General features: G+C 64.5%; 1 protein-coding gene and 3 non-coding genes across 9 annotated transcripts; 2 read left to right on the top strand and 2 right to left on the bottom strand.

Moving 5' to 3' along the window:
- The first annotated feature begins 1,331 nt into the window (after window positions 1–1,331).
- Window positions 1,332–9,133, top strand: MAPRE3 (microtubule associated protein RP/EB family member 3). Of its 6 annotated transcripts, none has more exons than XM_064710020.1 (8): window positions 1,406–1,424; window positions 3,150–3,289; window positions 5,846–5,973; window positions 6,050–6,195; window positions 6,286–6,487; window positions 7,226–7,377; window positions 8,036–8,188; window positions 8,346–9,133. In XM_064710020.1, exons 2-8 carry the CDS (start codon window positions 3,282–3,284, stop codon window positions 8,412–8,414), a joined length of 858 nt encoding a protein of 285 aa, XP_064566090.1. In that variant the 5' UTR covers window positions 1,406–1,424; window positions 3,150–3,281; the 3' UTR covers window positions 8,415–9,133. The 6 variants fall into 6 exon arrangements, with proteins under 6 accessions (XP_064566091.1, XP_064566090.1, XP_064566093.1 ...); XM_064710023.1 differs by lacking the exon at window positions 1,406–1,424 and adding an exon at window positions 2,611–2,757 and having other exon boundaries at window positions 6,286–6,442; XM_064710018.1 differs by lacking the exon at window positions 1,406–1,424 and adding an exon at window positions 2,612–2,757.
- Window positions 9,134–9,486: 353 nt separating this feature from the next.
- On the bottom strand, window positions 9,487–9,650 carry LOC135446383 (U1 spliceosomal RNA). The gene has a single exon (XR_010439779.1). It is a non-coding gene; the product is annotated as a U1 spliceosomal RNA (small nuclear RNA).
- A 3,847-nt stretch (window positions 9,651–13,497) lies between these two features.
- On the top strand, window positions 13,498–13,661 carry LOC135446394 (U1 spliceosomal RNA). Its single transcript, XR_010439790.1, has one exon. It is a non-coding gene; the product is annotated as a U1 spliceosomal RNA (small nuclear RNA).
- A 1,372-nt stretch (window positions 13,662–15,033) lies between these two features.
- Window positions 15,034–15,197, bottom strand: LOC135446402 (U1 spliceosomal RNA). Its single transcript, XR_010439798.1, has one exon. It is a non-coding gene; the product is annotated as a U1 spliceosomal RNA (small nuclear RNA).
- Between the last annotated feature and the right edge of the window lie 236 nt (window positions 15,198–15,433).

Raw genomic sequence — 15,433 nt, forward strand, 5'->3', positions numbered from 1 at the left:
CACAGCCCCGCCTGCGCCTCTGGGGACACGGGGGACAGGGGGCAGTGGGGGGACACCACGGACACAGCCCTGGGGGTGAGGGACCCCCACTCTGCGCTGGGGACGGGAAGAGACCGGACATGGGGACACGGTGGGGACATGGGGGGAGACATGGGGACACCGAAGGGATATGGGGACACAGGGACATGGGGGAGACAGAGGAACATGGGGGCACGGTGACATGGGGACATGGGGGGACACAGGGACATAGCGGGGATAATGGGAACAAAGGGACATGGAGGACAGAGGACGGGGGGACACAGGGGGACATGGGGGAAGACAGGGGCATTGGGGAATATGGGGATATGGGGGGACACAAGGACACAGAGGGGGTCATGGGGACACCGGGGGGGGGACACATGTGGGGACAGGAGATGGAGATGGAACACAAGGGGACACGGGACATGCATGAAGGTTTGGGGACACATGGGGACACGCATGGGGACATGGCGGGAGATAAGGGGAGCTCACGGCGCTGGCCCTGAGTCAGGGGCACAAACGGGGGGTGCAGGGGGTGGGGGGTCCTGGGGGGCTGCAGCGGGGTCTGGGGCGCTCTGGGTGAGTCACAGGGGGTCCCACAGGTCCCGGGTCTCCCTTGAGGGGATCTTGGGAGGTTTAGAGGGGTCTTGGGGGGCTCTGGGTGGCGGCCAGAAAGAGTCCTGAAGGGTCACAGAAGGGTCCTGGGGAGGGTCCCAAGGGGTCTGGGGGTGTCTGGGGGGCTCTGGGGGTGCTTAGGGGGGTCTGAGGGTATTTAGGGAGTGTTTAGGGGGAGTCTGGGGGTGTTTAGGAGCGTCTGGGGTGTTTAAGGGGTCTGGGGGTGTTTATGGGGTGTTTGTGGGACTTTGGGGGTGTTTAGGGAGTCTGGGGGTGTTTGGGGGGGTCTCCACGGGCTCTGGGAGTGTTTAGGGGACTCTGAGGGGGGGGTTGAGGGGCTCTGTGGGTGTTTAGGGGATTTTTAGGGGCTCAGGGGCTATTTAGGGGGTGTTTCGGGGCTCTGGGGTGTTTGGGGGTCCCCGCGGGCTCTAGGGGTGCAGAACTCTCCTCCTGCCACCAGAGGGCGCTGGTCGAGCTCGTTGCCATGGCGACAAGGCACGGCCATGTTTGTTGTCATGGCGGAGGGGGCGTGGCCATGCTCGTTGCCATGGCAGCACAGAGAGGCGTGTCCAGGCTCGTTGCGATGGCGAATGGGGCGTGGCCAACCCATTTCAGCGCGCAAGGAGGGCGTGGTCACGCCCGTTGCCATGGCAGCGGGGGCGGGGCGGGGCCGTTGGCACCGCCCGCGGGGGGGGCGGCGCAGGCGCGGTCGGTCCGTGCGGTTCCGGCCCGGTCCCGGTCCCGGAGCGGCGGAGCGGGGGCAGCGGAGCGGCGGCGGCCGCGGCCGAGCGGTGAGTGCGGCGGGGCCGCCCGGGGGCACGGAGGGGAGCGGGCGGCGCCGCTGCCATCGCCGCATCCCGCACCGGCCGCCGCCGCCCGGCAGCACCGGCCGGGGGGGCCGCGGCGGGGCCTTGGGGATGGAGCGGCGGGGCCGGGCCGGGAACGGGGCTGGAGGAGCCGGGCCAGAGGGGCGAGGGGCCATGGAGCGTGCCGAGGTGAGGGGGGCCGGTTCGTGCGGTAACGCCGGGGATGGAGCGGTTGGAGCCGGGCCGCGGACGGGTCCGGGCCGAGCGGCGGGGCCGAGCGGGGCCGCGGGGCCGGTGGCGGCCAGGCCCGGCCTGACTCAGCGGCGGCGGCTCCTGCGTCCCGGCCGCGGCTCCCTCGGGTACGGCACGGAACGGAACGGCCCCAGCACGGCACGGCACCGGTACGGCGCGCCGGGAGCTGCAGTCTCTGCTCCGGCCCCGCGCAGCACCGGGCATCGCTGCCGGTACCGGGCATCATCAGGGCCCGGGCATCACCCGGAGACCTGCGGGACGCGGCCGCCGCCGCTCGGGCGCTGCCGGTGCCGCCGGGCCCGTCCCGCGGGCGATGCCGCCGCGGCGGTCCGGAGCGGCAGGTGGCTGTCACCGTGACACACCGGGCGTGACACACCGGGCGTGACGCGCTCCCGGTCCTCGCGCTCATGGCGGCACGGCGCCGGTACGGCGGTGTCCCCGGTACAGCGGTGTCCCCGGTTCGGCGGTGTCACCGGGACAGCGGTGTCCCCGGTACGGCGGTGTCACCGGGACAGCGGTGTCCCCGGTGAGGTGACGCTGTCAGGGACGCGCGCGTGTCGGGATGGGCCCGGGCCCTTCTCTGCGCTCCCCCGCCATTCCCGGGATATCCAGACCCATCTCCCGCCGCGGCCGGGCCCGCAGCCCCGGTCCCTGGCACCCCGCAGGCTCCCGGGGATGTCCTGAGCGCGCACGGTGCGGTCCCTTTGGGGACACTTTGGGGACAGCCGTGCCCGGTGGCGTGTCCCGGGCGCGCTGTCCCGGCCGGGGATGCCAGCGTGTTCCCCGCCCGGCACGGCCCGGCCCGGCCCGGCTCGGCTCGGCTCGGCTCATCCCGCGGCATTAATATTTCAGGAGCGGGGGGAGGGAGGGCCGCGCTCTGCACATGCTCCCGCCGCCGCCGTACCGAGTTATTTAGGTTAGCGGGAGCCGAGCGCGGCGGGGGGATCGGGGCGGGCGGGCATCGCCAGCTCCCGGTGCCGGAACGGCCGCCGTGCCTCGCCGCGGGCCCGGACGGGCGCTGCTGCCGCCGCCGGGAACCGGGGACAGGGTGCCGGGGCCGGAGCCGGTACGGAGCTGGGGATGGAGCCGGGGATGGAGCCGGAGCGGAGCTGGGCGCTGCCGGTCCCGGCGAACCCCCCCGTGCCCACCGGAGCGCGGGGATGCTCCGCTGGGGTGGGGGAAGCGGCACCGGGGGCTCCCGGGGGGACGTGGGCGAGCGGCGGCCGGGCCCCCGTGGCCGCTGCCAGCCCCGCACGGCGCTCGGCCCCCGCCGGGCTGTCTGCCACCCCCCTGGCGCGTTTGTCACTTGAGAAGCCACCGGGACGGCTCCCAAAATAGACGCCGCCAGTCGCAGCAGCCCAGCTCGCACCGGCGGTACCGCGGTGCCGCTCCGCTCCCGCCGCTGGGCTCCCGGTGCTGCCGCCCTCGGCCTCACTCTGCTCCCGTTTGTTTGGGCAGAGCGGCCGCGGGGGCTGCGCCGTGGGACCGGGCCCGGACGACCTCTGCGTGCGGGACGGGCACGGACGCACGCCCGGGGCTTCGGCGGCCGCCGTCGGGCCGTGATTAGCGGCTCCCGCCCGGACAATTAAAATGCAGCGGTAAGCGTCCCCCGCCCGGCCGGGCGCCCGGTGCCTACCGACCAACCAACCCCTCTGCGCTCCTCTCGGCCACCGGGAATCCGGGCTCTGTTCTTATTTTTATTCGCGTTTTTTGGCGAGAGCCGGCGGCAAACCGGCCGGGCCCTCGGTTCCATCCCCGGCGGCCGCGGGTCGGAGCGTGCCGCGGGCACCGGCTGCCCTGCCATTACACCGGGGCGGGCTCGGCAATGCGCCCGGGGCTCGGAGCGCCGTTCGGGAGGGTCGGGACGGGCTGGGCGGCCCCGCTCCGCCCTCGGTGCCTGGCGGGGTCACGGTGCTCCCGGTGGGGCAAGGTTCCCTCCGCGTGTCGGGATGCTCGTGGGGATCACGGTGCTCTCCCCGTGTCACGGTTCTCGATGTGGGTCAGGATGCTCCCCCCGTGTCACGGTTCTCGGAGGGGATCACGGTGCTCCCCCCGTGTCACGGTTCTCGGTGGGGATCACGGTGCTCCCCCCGTGTCACGGTTCTCGGTGGGGATCACGGTGCCCCCCCCGTGTCACGGTTCTCGGAGGGGATCACGGTGCCCCCCCCGTGTCACGGTTCTCGGTGGGTGCCCCCCCGTGTCGGGGTTCGCCCCCGCGCTCTCACGTGTGCCGCCGTGTGCGGGACTCGAGGTGCGGCTGGCGCCGTGACACCCCCGTTCATCCCGGCGGGGATTCTGGGGGTCGCAGCCCCGTTCCCCAGCACGGGCGATGCCGCAGAGCCCCGGTGATGGCCGTGCCGGTCCCGTGGGCATCCCCCGCCGGCCCGGGTGATGCTTTGGGGGCTGCCCCGTTATTTGGGGAAGGGCCGCGATGGCAGGGGGGTCTCAGCCGCTCCTCGCCGTGCGGGCGGGCAGCCCCTGCCCCGCTGCCGTGCCCGCCGCAGCCCCGGTACCGGCAGCCGCGGCACCGCAGTGCGCGTGGCTCTGGCTCAGCGCCGCGCATGACTCAGCTCCGCCGCCGGAGCCAGGGGAGGGGGGCGCGATGGGGGCGGCCCCGGGGGACCCCTGCCCGCGCCCCGCCGCCGCCGTGCCGCCACACGGGCTCGGGATCGTACCGGGAGCGGGCCGGTGCGCACCTCGCCGTGCGGGGGCGGCGGCGGCGCGGGGGCCCCGGTTCCAGCGGCTGCGGCGGCGGCTAAAAATACCGATCCCCCCCGCGGGTGCGTGCGGTAACACGGCGGGCCGGGACGGGGGGCCCGGAGGGGTTCAACCGGCTGCGGCATCGCCGGTGCTGAGTCACCGCGGGGCTGTACCGGACACGGGGGCACTGCGGCCACCGGGACCTTCCGCCCCCAAACGGGCCCGGGGGTGGCAGCACCCAGGGGTGGCAGCGCCGCGCAGCCCCAGGGCGCAGATGTGCGCTGCTGCTGCTGCTGCTGCTGCTGCTGCTGCTGCTGCTGTGCCCCCTCATCCCCCGGGATGCGGCACTGGAGGGGGGTCTGGGGGCTGCACCCCCCCTGCCCCTGCCCCCGCCTGGCAGCTGGCCCGGCCCGCGGCCCCCCTCGCCGGGAAGGAAGCGGATTAACGGCGCCGCTGCCGCCGCTGCCGCCCGGGGGGGCACCGGGAGCACCGGGACCCCCGCTCCGGGAAGGGGCCGCTCCTCGGGGCCGCACCGGAGCGGTTGTGCAGGGCAGCGACAGTGGGCTCCGTGCCCCCCGCTCTGCGCGCCCCCCGTGCCCTGCCGGGCTGGCACCGCAGCCGGGGGGTCCCGCAGCCCCCGGCCATCTGGGCGGAGGCCGCGGCCGGCAGATGTTGCCCCTCTAAGCCCTGCTCTAATGGACCCCGATCCCGGCCCCGGCCCCGGCAGATTAGGCGGCACCGGGGGCCCGAGAGGGGGGCCCTAAGCGGCTTATGGGCAGCAGCCCCCGGAGCCCCCGGGCTCAGCCAGGGCAGCAGCCCCGGGCACGGCTGGCATCCCCTCGGCAGTGCCCCCGGCAGGGCTGGCATCCCCTCGGCAGTGCCCCCGGCAGGGCTGGCATCCCCTCGGCAGTGCCCATAAGGGCAGGGCTGGCATCCCCTCGGCAGTGCCCGTGTGCCCTCGGCAGGGCTGGTATCCCCTGGGCAGTGCCCCCGGCACGGCTGGCATCCCCTGGGCAGTGCCCGTGTGCCCTGGGCAGGGCTGGCATCCCCTCGGCAGTGCCCCCGGCAGGGCTGGCATCCCCTCGGCAGTGCCCATAAGGGCATGGCTGGCATCCCCTCGGCAGTGCCCGTGTGCCCTCGGCAGGGCTGGCATCCCCTCGGCAATGCCCACGAGGGCATGGCTGGCATCCCCTCGGCAGTGCCCTGGGCATGGCTGGCATCCCCTCGGCAGTGCCCATGAGGGCAGGGCTGGCATCCCCTGGGCAGTGCCCATAAGGGCACGGCTGGCATCCCCTCGGCAATGCCCACGAGGGCATGGCTGGCATCCCCTGGGCAGTGCCCATGTCCTGGGACCCATGTGTTGGAGTCTGGGTGGGATTGGCACCCCCGGTCCCAGTGCCCCTGGAGCAGGGCTGGGGTGCCCGGGGTGCCCGTGTGACGCCCATCTCTTGCAGCTGGGGCATGGCCGTCAATGTGTACTCCACGTCGGTGACCAGCGAGAACCTGAGCCGCCATGACATGCTGGCCTGGGTCAACGACTCCCTGCAGCTCAACTACACCAAGATCGAGCAGCTCTGCTCAGGTGGGCTTGCGGGGGCCGCGGGGGGCGCTGCCAGGGTGCCCCCAGCCCCCCGTGACCGTGGCTGGGCCCGGCGCAGGGGCTGCCTATTGCCAGTTCATGGACATGCTGTTCCCCGGCTGCGTGCACCTGCGCAAGGTGAAGTTCCAGGCCAAGCTGGAGCACGAGTACATCCACAACTTCAAGGTGCTGCAGGCCGCCTTCAAGAAGATGGGAGTGGACAAAGTAGGTGCACGGGGGCAGCGGGGGCTGGCACGCCGTGGGAGGCTGGCACCCCCGTGCCAGTGTCCCTGCTGAGCCCCCGTGTGCCCCCAGATCATCGCCGTGGAGCGGCTGGTGAAGGGCAAGTTCCAGGACAATTTTGAGTTCATCCAGTGGTTCAAGAAGTTCTTTGACGCCAACTACGACGGGAAGGAGTACAACCCTCTGCTGGCACGGCAGGGCCAGGACGTGGCGCCCCCCCCTAACCCAGGTGATCACATCTACAACAAACCCAAGAAACCCATTGGCACCGCAGGTAATGTCCGGGGCTGTCCCCAGCGAGCGCTGCCCCCCGTCCTCTGCACCCCTGGTCACGGCCAGGCGTCCCCCTGCCCCTGCCTGTGCCTGCTCTGCTGCTGCCCTGCCCTGCCCTGCCCTGTCCCTTCCCTGCCCTGTCCCTGCCCTGCCCTGTCCTGTCCCTTCCCTATCCCTGCCCTGTCCCTGCCCTGTCCCTGCCCTGTCCTGTCCTTTCCCTGCCCTGCCCTGCCCTGCCCTGCCCTGCCCTCCCTGCCCTGCCCTTCCCTCCCTGCCCTATCCCTGCCCTGCCCTGTCCCTTCCCTGCCCTGCCCTGCCCTGTCCCTGCCTGCCACAGGGGGCTGCAGGGACACCCAGATTGCAGAGCACAGGGATCCTGCCTGCTCCACCTGCCTGCTCAGCCCGGCCTGGGCTGGTTTGCCACCCCTGGCTGCCATCCCCTCCCTGCCATGCAGCTCCCTGTGCTGGCCCAGTGGGGGCTGTCAAGGTTTGGGGGTCTGCTCAGCCCCCATGCTGACCCCCAGACAAGCCACGAGCACCCTTGGAGGGCTGGGGGTGAGGTTTGCCAGGGGAAACTGAGGCAGGGGGGAGGCTGAATTGGGAAAGCGTGGAACCATAGCTCTGCACAGGGGATCCGCCTGCCCTGGCTGCTGCCCCCCACTCAATGCACGGGGGGTGGTCCCTGCGGCAGCCCCCCCCCCAGCCAGCATTAACCCATTGGTCCCCGTGTGCCGTCAAGTGCCCCAGAGGACCTCGCCCACGGGCCCCAAGAACAGCCCGAACCCCGCCCGCCTCGGCACCGTGCCCAGCGGCATCCTACGGAAAAACTCGCCCGCCGCCCGCAACGGCGGCACCGAGGCCGACGCGCAGATCCTGGAGCTCAACCAGCAGGTGGGTGACGGAGCCAGAGCTGGGCTTGTCCAACCGAGCCATGCAGGCCGTTCCAGAGAGCTCAGTCCCTCTGGCACACAGTGCCCGAACACCCAGGTAGCTCATAGCCACCGCCACCCTTAGCAAGCTCAGTGATTCCAGCTCTTCAGTGACTCTCAGCTCTCTTAGCATTCCAGCCCTTTAGTGATTCTCAGCTCTCTTAGCATTCCAGCTCTTTGCTTGGTGCTAGGGCGCCTTTGGCTGGGGCAGAAGCAGACGTGAGAGAGGGGAAGGAGAGGTCCTGGTCGTTCCACAGCGATGGTTTATTGGGGAGTCTGTGAAGGGTTCCAGTGACAGCTCTTCTTCTGTCGAATGGGCTAAAACTGCTCCTTTTTATAGGGTGTAGGGGGATCCAAACTTGTCCAATAGTAAGGGTCAGGGAAAAGTGGTCTACGGGGTTACAGAGATGAGCTATGGGGTGAGAGGTAGAAGACAGGAGCTTATTTTGCTGTCTCATCATGACTGAGCAGTTCCTGCTGTAAAGTCTCCATCCTCCATGGAGCTCTTGCCAGCTCCATGGGGTCTGCTACAGGCAGGGGTCCCTGCCAGGGCTGGGGGGCACTGGGGGGCACCGTGGCAATGGGGGCTGGAGTTTTGAACATCTCTCCCTGTCCCACAGCTGATGGACCTGAAGCTGACAGTGGACGGGCTGGAGAAGGAGCGGGATTTCTACTTCAGCAAACTGCGGGACATCGAGCTCATCTGCCAGGAGCACGAGAACGAGAACAGCCCCATCATCACCGGCATCGTCAGCGTGCTCTATGCCACGGAGGTGAGGGCTGGCACGGAGCCCACGTCCCTGCCCTGCTCCCTGGAATTCCCTGGGCAGGGAGGGCCTCCCTTCCCCTCAGTTGTCCGTGGGCTGCCAGGGCTTTGCCACGCCAGGTGGAGGCTGGCGTGCCCACCCGTGCCACCCCTGTTCCCCGCAGGAGGGCTTTGCCCCGCCGGAGGATGACGAGCTGGAGGAGCAGCCGCCAGAGGAGCAGGACGAGTACTAACCCCGGCCCGCGCCCCCTGCGCCCCCCGCGCCGCCCCCAGCACAGACATCGAGCTCCGAGCCCGCGCCCCGCCCGTCACACGCCACGGGCAGCTCCGGGCTGGGGAAGCACCATCTCCATCGGCAGCCGCCATCCCCGGGCGAGGAGCGCGGCTGCGCCGGGGCTGGGGCTGGGGCTGGGGACGGGCTCTGGCCCCGGCCGGGGCCTGCCCAGCCACCCCCTCCCCGTATTTATTTCTGTTGTCCCCCCCGGTGCGAGCGAGCGCCGCGTCCCGCCCCGGTGAGAGTGAGAAGGGAGGCCCGGTCCTGGGGGCTGCTCACCTCGCTGGGACCCTCAGGGCCCCAGGACCCCCGTGGCACAGCGAGTGCCAGCCTGCTGGAGCGGGAGGCCGCGCAGCAGAGGAGAGAGAAGTGGGTTCAGCTTCCTGCCAAGGTGAAAGGTAGAGCCCAGCCCAGCGCGGCCATGGCAGCCACGGGGGTCCCGGAGAGGGGGCCGTGCTCAGCACGGCACGGCACGGCACGGAACGGAACGGCAGCGCGCCCTCTCCTCTCGCCGGCGGCCCCCGGGAGCCGGGGCTGGGCTGGGTCACCGCCAGGGCTCGCACGCCCGCCCGCCCCGGCTGCCATGTCCCCGTCGCATCGCTTGTCTGGTCCATCACTCCGGTCGCAACGCTGCATCTGTGTTCGGTTTTATTTAAATAAACTCGTGTGGTAACACTGCGTGCCGCGGGTCACTGCGGGGTCCTGCGCTCGCTGCCTGCCCCGGGGCTTCCTCCGTGAGCGCACCCGGGGAGGCTCTGGGACCGCAGCGTGCGAGGAGGGCCGGGATGAGACGTTGGATAACCAGGTTTATTAGAGGTTAATTTGGGCTGTAAAAGGGCGGAGCGAGGCTGGCACCTCCTGCCTCGGCCCGGGTGGGGTTCTGATGGGTGCGGGACGGAGCGGGGCGGGATTTATTGGGGCAGGAACGGATCTGGGACGGACCAGAGCCGCTGCGGACCAAGGAGCGAGTGGGACAAGACGATCTTTGTAGAAAATATCTGGAAGTTTTTTCTATTTTTGAACCGCAATACCAGGGGAGAGCGCGAACGCAGTCCCCCACTACCACAAATTATGCAGTCGAGTTTCCCGCATTTGGGGAAATCGCAGGGGTCAGCACACCCGGAGTGCAAGGGATGAGCCTCGCCCTGGGAAAACCACCTGCTTGATCATGGTGTCTCCCCTGCCAGGTAAGTATGCCCGACCAGCCCCACGCACCGCCTGCCCCGCCCCACGCACGCCCGCCCAGCACACGCCCGGCCCGGCCCGGCCCCGACCCCGCCCGGCCCTGCCGCGCTGCGGCCCGGCCCGCACGGCCCGGCACGGCCCGGCCCGCGCCAAGCCCGCGGACGCGCCGGGACAGCGCGGGCTTGGCGCGGGATCGGGCCCGGCATGCCGCGCGGCGCCCACAAATCTGCATGGACACGCCCACAACTCACGGGTACCGCATCCTGGCACCGCCCTCTGCCCCGCTGTGATTTGCATGGCCACGCCCCCTCCCCAGCCCCGCCTCGTGTCTCGCTCTCGTGTTGGCGCCCCCTTGCGGCGCGGCGGAGTCACCCCCGCCCGGCCTGGGCGCGTCCCGATCCTCCCGGACCCGGGACGGAACCGGACCCGGAACGGAACCGGACCCGGAACGGAGCCAGATCCAGACGCGGCACGGGCAGCAGGCCCGGAGCTGTCTCACACGGCGCTGTCTCTCTCACACGGCGCTGCTCGCACTCGGTGCCAGCTCTGGGATGGGAACTCCGGGAAGGACACGGGGGGCACAGAGGATGGGCAGTGCCCAGGGGGTGCCCAAGACACGGGAGGGAGCTCCAGGGGAGGAGAAGAGACACAAGGAATGCCGAAATCTGTGCCAGGGGCAGAAATGCCCAAATCTCTGCCAGGGCAGAAATGATCAAACCTGTGTCAGGGCAGAAATGACCAAATCTGTGTCAGGGGCAGGAATGACCAAATCTGTACCAGGGACAGCAATGCCCAAATCTGTGCCCGGGGCAGCAATGCCCAAACCTGTGCCAGGGCAGCGCACAGGCAGACGGCGAGCCCTGTGCAGGGGCAGCTCCTGGGCTGGCATTGACACCTCCCAAATATCACAGTGGGGCTGCGGGCAGCTCGGGCTGGGCACGGACACGAGGGAAGAGCAGGAGAGGAAGCATCTGGGCTGGGCTGGAGGGGACCACGGGCATCTCCCGTCTCCCTGAACCCTTTGGGGCCGCTCGAGCCGGGAATGGAGCCGTGGATTTTATAGTGGACGCTGGAATATCCTGGTCTGTAGTTACTGGCTGTGAGGGACCTTGGAGTAACGGGGCATTGTTGTTGTTCCTGCAGCGAGAGGAAATCCCTCGGGGCAGGAAATCCTCAGGGCAGGAAATCCCTCGGGGCAGGAAATCCCTCAGACATCCCATGGAATTCGGGTCTGGGAATGCAGAATGACCCCATCGCTTTCTCCACTTGCCCGAGTGCCCTTTGCCACTGCTGGGGCGGGGTTTGCTGTGCAAAATGCACAATTAACTTGTCCAAAGTAAATGCACAATTAACTTTCCCAAAGGACTCTGGGCAGTTTGCATATTCCCCTGGAAATGGATGGAAAGGGCAGCTCTGCCCATTCACCCAGGAAAGTTTTAGGGTTTCTCTTTGAGCGAGGTCTTAGGAGCTCTCAGAGAACTTATTGCCCTTGAGATAGCTCAGCTACCCCGAATGGCATAAAATCAGCAGGATGGCTTCTGAGGTACTGTTGGAAACAGGAAAAGGTTTAATAAAGGGCAAAATAACAAAGCTCTTATAGAGAAAAACCGAGCCAGGGGCAAGATGTCCTTACTCCTACTAAATACCCCACAAAAGCGATTATTTCCTTTGTTCTCTTCTTTTTCTAGTGAATCACCTGAGACTTTTTAGCCTGAGTCTAATTAGGTAACCTTAGGTTTGAGGTGAAGTCTTGAAGGTCCTGTGACCTTGTGTCTGTTTACCAAAGTGGGGAGAGAATCTTCTGGGCTTTTTGCCTTTTTAAACAGACACAGAATGATTTAACCCCTCCCTCAACAGAGAGCCCATTCCCACCTTTGGGTGCCCTCACAGCTCCGGTTTGGGCTCTGGGGACCCTTTGGCCAAGAAGAAGAAGAAGGAGAAAGGACAGGACATGCCCAGATTCCTCCATCTTGCCCCTGAACCCCCATTCTAAAACCCCAAAATCTATTTTTCACCCTGTGATAAATCCACTGCCATTCTATTTAACCTGTCGTGGCTTGTAATCCCCCCTGTAAAGGTTGGTGATTGTTTTTCCAAGGGCTCAATCAAAGGCTCAGGGTCTGGGGCTCTGTGCCAGGGTCCCTGAGCCCCCTGGGCAGGGTCTGGAGCCCTGCAGAGGATTCCCTGGGTTCCCCAGCCTGGCAGGGTGGAAACGCTCTTTGCTGCATTGCCAGCCCCAATTTACCCCAAATTTGCCCCTGGAAAGGCTCTTTGGTGCAGTTTGGGGCACTGCCAGCCCCAATTTACCCCAAATTTACCCCTGGAAAGGCTCTTTGGTGCAGTTTGGGGCACTGCCAGCCCCAATTTACCCAAATTTACCCTGGAAGGCTCTTTGCTGCAGTTTGGGGCACTGCCAGCCCCAATTTACCCCAAATTTACCCCTGGAAAGGCTCTTTGGTGCAGTTTGGGGCACTGCCAGCCCCAATTTACCCCAAATTTACCCCTGGAAAGGCTCTTTGGTGCAGTTTGGGGCACTGCCAGCCCCAATTTACCCCAAATTTACCCCTGGAAAGGCTCTTTGGTGCAGTTTGGGGCATTGCCAGCCCCAATTTACCCCAAATTTACCCCTGGAAAGGCTCTTTGGTGCAGTTTGGGGCACTGCCAGCCCCAGTTTACCCCAATCCCCCCAGGGATGGACGGGGCAGGGCACGGGGGCAGAGCCAGAGCAAACGCTGGGAAGGATTGCAGAGATTGATGGATGGAAAAAGAGATTTGTTTTTACAAATAAACTCTGGGTTTGCTGATGAGAAAAACGCCAATCAGTTGTTTTAACATTTTAAAAGTTTAATAGTAATAAAATGGTTATAAAAATAGCAATACAATTAGAGTAATAATAATTTGGACAATTTGAATTAGGATAATATGAGACAACAAATACAAAGAGTTATGGATGGTGCAGGTACCTTTTCTGGGCAAAATAAGCCCGAAAAATGCCCCACGTTCACAGAGGATTAACCCTTAAAAGCCATAGCCTGTTGCATATTCATACAGCTCATCCATGATGCATAAATTCCGTTCAAACACAGGATTCTGTCTGGGCAGTGTCAGCTTCTTCCTCTGAATCCTGACGGTGTCACCAGGGCTGAGCAAGGCAGGAAGAAGTTCGTTTGTTCTGATAAGGGAGCAATAAATTCTCTTTCTCTGAAAGATTCCGGTGTCCTGTGGCTGCTCAGTGACAGCACCTCATTCCTCTCTTTAAAAAAAGCATCTTACATAGCATAGTTTCTATTTTAACATTATGTTATAACCTAAAACTAGATTTAACACACTACTTAAGAAAATCAATACAACGTAACTTTCTAGCATAACCCATCAAACATCCATTTGAACGTTTGCGAAAAGCCAACCATAAACTCCGCATTTTTCGCGCCCCGAACGCCGCTCGCCCGCCCGGTCGTGCCCGAGGGAGCGGAGAGCCCCGGGAGGAGCGGGGGCACCGGGAGGGGCGCGGCAGCACCGGCAGCGCCGGGGAGAGGGAGCTCCGGCAGCGGGAGAGGCGGCCCCGAGCCCCGGGCAGCGGCGGGAGCGGAGCCGGCCTGCAGGGGCGGGGCCAGGGGGGGTTGTAGGCGTGTCCATGCAAATGAGATGCCCGCCGCGCGGCATGCCGGGCCCGATCCCGCGCCAAGCCCGCGCTGTCCCGGCGCGTCCGCGGGCTTGGCGCGGGCCGGGCCGTGCCGGGCCGTGCGGGCCGGGCCGCAGCGCGGCAGGGCCGGGCGGGGTCGGGGCCGGGCCGGGCCGGGCGTGTGCTGGGCGGGCGTGCGTGGGGCGGGGCAGGCGGTGTGTGGGGCTGGTCGGGCATACTTACCTGGCAGGGGAGACACCATGATCAAGCAGGTGGTTTTCCCAGGGCGAGGCTCATCCCTTGCACTCCGGGTGTGCTGACCCCTGCGATTTCCCCAAATGCGGGAAACTCGACTGCATAATTTGTGGTAGTGGGGGACTGCGTTCGCGCTCTCCCCTGGTCTCGCTGGTCAAAAACAGATCTAAACCATTGTGAATCGCAGATACTCCTGGTTCAGATTACGGCCCCATCCTCAGTTTTGTGGTTTCTAAACTCGAGCCCCTCCTGGACCCGACAGCCGCGCTCGCCGCCGCCGGAGGTTGGAGCGCTCGGCACCGAATTAATACAGAGCAGTGGATGTGGCTGTAATGGCCTGTTGAATTGTGATTTTAGAAATTTATGATTATAGCCGAGGGTTAGAACCAATCCATATTGAAGTTAGATACGCCAACGATAGTTAAAGGCTGTTAGATGCTTAAGTTAATGCTAATTGTTATATTACGAGCTGATTTGTAGAAGGAAGTGGAGCAAGTGAGCTGTGATAGGAACAGATTGAAAGCAGTAGAACAATGTCCATGTGAAAAATGCATGTATTTTGATTGGCTTTTCGCAAATATTGAAATGAATATTATATGTGTTGTGTTAGAAAGTAATGCTGTATTAATTCTCTCAAGTAGTGTGTTAAATATAGTTTTAGGTTATAAAAATTGTTAAAATAAAAACTATGCTATGTAAGATACCTTTTTTTAAAGAAAGGACTTGCAGCAAGATAGCAGCCACAGGACACGTAAATCTTTCAGAGCAAAAGAATTTATTGCTCCCTTATCAGAAGAAACGAACTTCTTCCCGCCTCGAAGGCGCTGTTAGGATTCGGAGGAAGAAGCTGACACTGCCCAGACAGAATCCTGTGTTTGAATGGAATTTATGCATCATGGATGAGCTGTATGAATATGCAACAGGCTATTGTTTTTAAGGGTTAATCCTCTGTTAACGGGTGTTCTTTTTAGGGCTCGTGCTGCCCAGTAGAGGTACCCGGACGTCCGTAACTCTTTGTTTTTATTGTCTCATATTGTCCTAATTCAAATTGTCCAAATTATTATTACTCTAATTGTATCACTATTTTTATAACCATTTTATTACTATTAAACTTTAAAAATTTATAAAATAAGTGATTGGCATTTTTCACAGTCCAGCATCTGGACTCTATATCAATCCATCCCAAAGCAGGGCGCCTTGGATTGTGCCAGAGGGTCACAGAGACCTGATGAAGACATTCCTGACTTCATCCCTGGGACCACTGACCGGATTCGAGACCACCGACCCAATTTGAGAGAGGAATTTCACATGCGTGAAGGACTAATAATTTTAATACAGAGCAGAGATGGGAGGTGCTGGGGTTATGCATACGTGTTATTTTGGGAAATAAATTGAAGGCAAAAATCCTTGTGCGGTGCAGTCAGGCATTTTCGGGATGACCCTCATCGTGCCCGTAGGGTAGGGAAGGAGTATCAGTGATTCATAGTAGTTTAAATCTGTTTTTGACCAGCAAGACCAGGGGAGAGCGCGAACGCAGTCCCCCACTACCACAAATTATGCAGTCGAGTTTCCCGCATTTGGGGAAATCGCAGGGGTCAGCACACCCGGAGTGCAAGGGATGAGCCTCGCCCTGGGAAAACCACCTGCTTGATCATGGTGTCTCCCCTGCCAGGTAAGTATGCCCGACCAGCCCCACACACCGCCTGCCCCGCCCCACGCACGCCCGCCCAGCACACGCCCGGCCCGGCCCGGCCCCGACCCCGCCCGGCCCTGCCGCGCTGCGGCCCGGCCCGCACGGCCCGGCACGGCCCGGCCCGCGCCAAGCCCGCGGACGCGCCGGGACAGCGCGGGCTTGGCGCGGGATCGGGCCCGGCATGCCGCGCGGCGGGCATCTCATTTGCATGGACACGCCCCCA

The sequence above is a fragment of the Zonotrichia leucophrys genome, chromosome 3 (genome assembly GCF_028769735.1).
Source record: "Zonotrichia leucophrys gambelii isolate GWCS_2022_RI chromosome 3, RI_Zleu_2.0, whole genome shotgun sequence".
Taxonomy (NCBI): Eukaryota; Metazoa; Chordata; class Aves; order Passeriformes; family Passerellidae; genus Zonotrichia; species Zonotrichia leucophrys.

Excerpts from the sequence above, each read along its gene's own strand:
- MAPRE3 (XM_064710020.1), top strand. Across the intron at positions 5,974-6,049 it reads GATCGAGCAGCTCTGCTCAG|GGGCTGCCTATTGCCAGTTC; the intron begins GTGGGCTTGCGG and ends GGCCCGGCGCAG. Across the intron at positions 8,189-8,345 it reads GCGTGCTCTATGCCACGGAG|GAGGGCTTTGCCCCGCCGGA; the intron begins GTGAGGGCTGGC and ends TGTTCCCCGCAG.